The sequence below is a fragment of the Sinocyclocheilus anshuiensis genome, unplaced genomic scaffold, assembly GCF_001515605.1.
Source record: "Sinocyclocheilus anshuiensis isolate Anshui unplaced genomic scaffold, SAMN03320099.WGS_v1.1 scaffold248, whole genome shotgun sequence".
Taxonomy (NCBI): Eukaryota; Metazoa; Chordata; class Actinopteri; order Cypriniformes; family Cyprinidae; genus Sinocyclocheilus; species Sinocyclocheilus anshuiensis.
Window position 1 is genome coordinate 215,442 of NW_015555734.1, and position 6,611 is coordinate 222,052.

Sequence of the window (6,611 nt, forward strand, 5' to 3'; positions counted from 1 at the left end):
ATGTCTCTGTACTATTTTTATGTGCTGCACTACAAATTGTTTGTGAAGGAGTAAATTAACTTGTCACACACAGACATAAGCACTAGTAAATCTTATTTGCTGCACATGCTAACACCTTTTTTTTTTTAAGGACTATTTACAATCCAAAAGACAGCCACATCTGCTTGTAATTAATTATTAAATGGAGTCATCTGGTAAGTCAGTGATTGGACAACAGCGTCTACATGACTAATTAAGGGGAAGTCATTTCTGCATTTAATTAATTCATAATTGCCACTGAGCTCCATGCCAATGCACCTGCGCTCCAAACATAACATGTCATGTTTAGGTCTTTATATAATCACCAGCCAGGACCTGCATTGATAAATGAAAATGCATGAAGGGGTCATGTAACTAAATTGATCAAAATATAATAATATTACCTAAATATATGATTCAGAAAAGGTTTATTTTCATTCAACCAATCAATGAATAAATAATTTGAAGGAATATTTATATCCAAAATATTTAAATTAATACATATGTATTAATATTTATGGATTTTTTTTTTAATTACAGAACCTCAGCATTTACATTATAGAGCTGGGAGGGGTTGTACATGGTTTGGATGTTGGGAGGACAAATATTAATTCAATTAATCCTACAAAAACACAGAAAAGATTCATTAAACTCTTTAATCATCAGTTTTTATGGTAACGTTATACCATGAAATGGCTGAATTCATTTGATTATAAAATTCGAAAGCAGATATTTCTCACATTGATTAGGATTGCGAGTTATGACTGAAGATGGCTGTGGATTTGTATTGTTGCTTGTGATGGCAGGGACAGAACTCCTTGCAGTGATTTAGACTGAATACCAAATATGAACATTATTTTAGTTTGACACGTCAGTGTAATCATCTCCAGCTTTGATCTGAAGTGGGTAAAAACAGAAGCTCCACTGTCTGACTTAATGCTCTTTAATGTCAGGACTACAAAAATGCTGCTGCATATTCTATGTACTGCAGAATTGCTTTACTATTAATCATCAGCAGATGACGCCGTTTCTGTTCTGCACTAAACTTGGACCAACTACTGTGGGATTGTCGTGCATGGATAAATGCTACCAATGTATGGACTGATGATTAGGTGCAGATGTAAGCAGTAAAGTCAGTGTTAATACCCAGCAAGAACAAAGATTCAGTTTTACCTTTGATGTCTGTCATGTCAAAACTAGACTGATGACTTTTGATGCATCAGGTCAGTCCCAATACTTCAGCAAAACTCAAAACTCTTGTTTAAAGATGTCAAGTTAAACGTATTGTTGTTATTATTATTATTTGCATAATCAAGATTTCCACTTTACTTATAAAGAGCTTTGTTTTATATGTTTGACCTAATCTAATATCCAAATATCGATCTCTATCAAGCCCTCCCCTTTTGAAATCTTTTAACCAATCAAATTCTCAAATATCACAGCGTTGTTACTGATTGGTCAGTGAGCGGCGACAAATATCCGTGCACTCTTTAAATCTCCCTCTGTTCTGATATGAGCTTTTGCAACACTTTATATGCATATTAAAAAGTAAAAGGTCGTGTGTTGTAATTATCAAGTTGTTTCTTTGTTTTTATTAAATACTGAACATAGAAAAAAAAATGGTTGAGCAATTCGTTGGTAAATGGAAAATGACTTCAAGTGACAATTTTGATGAATACATGAAGGCTGTAGGTAAGACAGAATATACAATAATGTTATATATATATATATACATATATATATATATATATATATATATATATATATACACACACACATAAAATCATATATAACATATATGTTTAATCAATCAAGATGCAATTTTTTTTTGTCCAGTTGTATTACAGTCATATACCTGTTGAAAATAAATACCAGCAATGGCATTGTCTGTACTGTATTTCAGGCAAAATATTTGTATTTGTACACAGGTGCTGGTTTTGCTTCAAGGCAAATGGCTAACCTAGCGAAACCCAGTCTGTCGATTGCTGTGGATGAGCAGGGGTTCGTCTCCATGAAAGCTGTCACTACCTTCAAAACCCTGGAAATCAAATTTCAATTAGATGAAGAATTTGATGAGACAACAGCAGATGACAGGAAAGTCAGGGTAAGGGTTACAAAATAAATAAATAAGCAAACCAGCAAATACATAAAGTAAATTAATATTTTTTACTGTATTTAAAAAGTGTGTGTGTGTCTAGTTTATTATTTTTAAGCATAATTACATTTCCCTTTATTCCTTAATTCACTTCAGACTACTGTGAGCCTTGTAGATGGTAAACTAATTCAGAAGCAGACCTGGGAGGGGAAGACCACAATAATTGAAAGAGAGATTCAAGACTCCAAAATGATAGCGGTATGTGTACAAGCCATCTACACAATATTAAAACAAATGTTTTATTTACCTACGTATTCAAAAAAAGAAAAAATGAATTTGACCTTTTATTTGATTTTATTGCAAACTGGCTTTTCAGTGCTGCATCCATTGTTCAGCATGCTGCTAATCTCTCTCTCTCTCTCTCTCTCTCGCTTTCTTCAGAAATGTATCATGGATGATGTGGTTGCTATCAGGACATATGAAAAAGATGTGTGATGAAAGATGCACAAACTTTGGGCTTCAAGACAGATTAAAGGCCTCATTAGATTTTAATATGGTTGAATTTGACTGATTTGATGTGAAATATGAATTGCTTGGTTGCAATAATTTTTTTTTGCTTTATAAACATAATAAAATAATAAAAAAAGAAAAAATGTCTCTTCACTCATTGGATATAAACATTTTGTTCCTATATGTGACCCTGGAGCACAAAACCAGTCTTAAGTCGCTGGGGTATATTTGTAGCAATAGTCAAAAAAACATTGTATGGGTCAAAATTATCGATTTTTCTTTTATGCCAAAAATCATTAGGATATTAACTAAAGATAATGTTCCATGATGATATTTTGTAAATTTCCTACTGTAAATACATCAAAACCTAATTTTTGATTAGTAATATGCATTGCTAAGAACTTCATTTGGACAACTTTAAAGGTGATTTTCTCAGTATTTAGATTTTTTAGCACCCTCAGATTCCAGATATTCAAATAGTTGTATCTCGGCCGAATATTGTCCTATCATAACAAACCATACATCAAAGAAAAGCTTATTTATTCAGCTTTCATATGATGTATAAATCTCAATTTCGAGAAATAGACCCCTATGACTGGTTTTGTGCTCCAGGGTCACATATAAGAATGAAATAAGTGACCTAAGAGCTGAGGAATTGGAAAATAATTACATGAAATTACAAGCTGAATAACATTATTACATCACACAGCATAACTTAACATAATTATAATTAGATAACACAATAGCAGACACTTTCATTTATATTTGGATCCAATAAGGTGCTAATCACTAAGCTTACAAGAAAGTATAGCTCTACAAGTTCATTAGTCAATGCAGATTTCACATTCTCTCCTCAGACTGTCCTTAGGTTTCTCCTAAGGCAGCCAAAGCAACATTGCCGCTCTAGAATAAATATAGCTACAATTGCTATTAAACTGCAATTGCCATGCAGCATGTTAGTAAGGTGTGTGCTGCTACACAGCAGTACAGGACTACGGGCCTGCAGAACGTCCCACACTGTTTCCCATGCAAAATTATTTCCATTAATCTGTGGTATAAACTTCAAACAGCCTAAAATTGACCTCAAATGGCTGCCATGGCAAGACGCTTGACATCCAATCGCAACCGTAAAAAGATATCATCCGAGCAGCATTCATCACCACCTCCTAGTGCCCGGTGAACATGTGATGTGTTAATCCTCAGCAGTCCAGTTCACAATAGTTTCCTGAGTCTAATAACCTCAATACCTCCAGGATTAGCACTACTTTAGCAGCTGGAGTGGCTGACCATGCGCTCCTTGCAAACTTCTGCTTCTAAAATATACATTCCTCTTTTGTGATCCTAATCTTACTGAGCATTATAATGCAATTTATATTAAAGCATGTGGTGTGAAAGAGGATTTTGCTTTATTTATAAAGATTAATATGCATTCAGCAGGATTGAAAGTATAATTTGACCAAATAATGTTTTAGGAGAAGCAGCAAGAATTGTACATTGACTTTTAATTAGCTTTCTGGAAACCAATATTTTATTATTATTAAAGGGTCATGATATTGTTTTTATATAATAATAATAATAATAATAATAATAGTTATATAATAATTATATAATATATAATAATAATCAGTGTTATATTAAATGATGCAAGCTTTACAGGGTATAGTTTTTTATAGTTTTTATATAATAATAATAATAATAATAATTATTATTATTCCTTCTCATAAATTCCAAAAATGCTGTATTTCTGTTGAGACAGTGTTATATCAAATTATGCAAGTTTTATAGGGTATTGATTTAATAATAATAATAATAATAACTTTGCATACATTCCAAAAAAGGCTGTATTTCTGTATGGCTTCAGTCCTTATTATATCAAATGATGCCTGTTTTATAGAGTCATGGTATTGTTTTTTAATTGTTTTTATATTAATTAATAACAATAACAACAATAATAATAATGATAATAATAATAATTCCTTTGCATAAATTCCAAAAAAATGCTGTATTTCTGTATGGTTTCAGTCAGTGTTATGTCAAATGATGCATACTTTATATACTCAAGATATTGTTTTTTCCCCCCCGAATTGTTCTTATTTTATTTAATAATAAATGTAATAATAATAATGATAATGATGATGATAATAATAATAATTATTATTCCTTTGCATAAATTCCAAAAAAAATGCTGTATTTCTGTATGGCTTCAGTCAGTGTTTATCAAATGATGCAACCTTTATAGGGTCATGAGACAGATTTAAGTCTGAGAAAGTGAAGCCTTAAATGTTCTCTGTGGCATTTTCTCTCAATGCGCCATTGTTTTCTAGACTTTACTTATAAGGGACACCATTTTAGGAATGTCCTTCAATTTTTCCATGAGCTTAGAATTTCAGGGAATTTGATCATATTACTCTGCGGCAGGAAGTTGGGAGCACACTGTTTGATTTGCATTAGTCTATAAGTTTCAAGTTATTAAGTGTTATCTGTCACTGTCCGTGGAATAGATATAAACCGTTTCCCATTAAAACAATATTGCAACCATCTTTTTAAAATCGAAACGGGATTGATAGATATAAGTGCTTGATTGATATAATACCAACAACTTGCTGAATATCAGAAGCAAATGTTTGCTATTTTAATACTGCACTGAATGTGAAGGGTCTGCAATAGGTGAAATTAGGACAATCTGTGACATCAGGTAATGTTGGACACCTAAGATCCATTCAACCTACTTCAATAGGATACTGGTAAATTGATGTTTTTCTCTTTCAGTTTGAAGTATGGAGTGTCTTAAAGTAAAGAAACGAATAATAAAGAAAGGGTACATGTAGTTTAATAGAGCTTAGCTTTCATAGAACTTATAGACAGAGTTCATACAGTTAATGAGCTAAAATACAATCTAGTCTCTGAGAGTATTTCAAACTAATTTTAAACAGTACAAATTATGTAGAATTATGCAAACAGTTAAACAGCTTTTTTTAAACTTTCTTTTTATTTTGAAACAGAACGATTATTTTTTGTAGTGCTTAACCGTCATAATTATTTTATTTTATTTTTTTATTATGCAATAGAAGAACAACAAATACAATTACAAAGACAAGTAAGAACAAAAGACAATAAGGGTTACAAACAATACGCCAAAGCATACTATGTTAGCTTATAAAACTTACACCATGAAAGAGTCTTACATGCAATAGAATTATTAGAGTTTCTTAAAGAGTTTACATACACATCAAAATCTTTCCTGAAAATAAAAAAGTAGGGAGTTTTCTTTGAAAATGTACACTTATGAATGTAAAATTTAGCAAGATATAGCAATAGATTAATAATACATTTACAGTGAGAAGGGTCTAAATTCAAAGAGTAACCAAAAAACACAATTTTTGGGGTTATACAAAAGTTTGGATATAAATATTTTTTAACAAAATTGGAAAAGTCAACCCAGAACACTTTAGAATAAGCGTGGTGGACAGTAACGGAGTAGTTTTATTTCGTTACTGTACTTAAGTAAATTTTTCAAGTATCTGTACTTTACTGGAGTAGTTTTATTTTGAGTAACTTTTACTTTTACTTCACTACATTCCAAAGCATAAGATCGTACTTTTTACTTCACTACATTTCATAAAACAAATCGTTACTCCTTATAATATAGGCTATCACGTGCTCCGAGACGCAGAAGCGGCGTCTGATTCAAGAACGAACTGATTCTTTTCAATGAACCTTTTAAATCGGTTCGCAAATCGCACCAACCGATTCATTCACGAATTAGAATGATCCGATTGCAGCTGTTCTCGAGTCGACAACTCACTGATTCAAATGAACCGTTTAGTGCGAGTCTCAGGAGAATACATAGTCAATTTGTTAAAATATACTGAGGTCACGGCTCGCTGGACGACCCTTGATTTAAAGTGTAACATAACAAATTTGAAATCGGTTTAATCAGGTGAACTTCGTATTTTCAGATCCGAGTCCTATCAAAACCTGAATGAAT

General features: G+C 31.9%; 1 protein-coding gene across 1 annotated transcript; it reads left to right on the forward strand.

Annotated features, from left to right (window-relative positions):
- Positions 1–1,537: 1,537 nt before the first annotated feature.
- Positions 1,538–2,724, forward strand: fabp4b (fatty acid binding protein 4b). The gene is made up of 4 exons (XM_016466434.1): positions 1,538–1,710; positions 1,947–2,122; positions 2,270–2,371; positions 2,555–2,724. Exons 1-4 carry the CDS (start codon positions 1,638–1,640, stop codon positions 2,606–2,608), a joined length of 405 nt encoding a protein of 134 aa, XP_016321920.1. The 5' UTR covers positions 1,538–1,637; the 3' UTR covers positions 2,609–2,724.
- The last annotated feature ends 3,887 nt before the right edge of the window (positions 2,725–6,611 follow it).

Coding starts and splice junctions, on each gene's coding strand:
- fabp4b (XM_016466434.1), top strand. CDS start 1,638: ATGGTTGAGCAATTCGTTGGTAAATGGAAAATGACTTCAAGTGACAAT. Junction 1,711..1,946: donor TGAATACATGAAGGCTGTAG/GTAAGACAGAAT, acceptor ATTTGTACACAG/GTGCTGGTTTTGCTTCAAGG. Junction 2,372..2,554: donor AAGACTCCAAAATGATAGCG/GTATGTGTACAA, acceptor CGCTTTCTTCAG/AAATGTATCATGGATGATGT.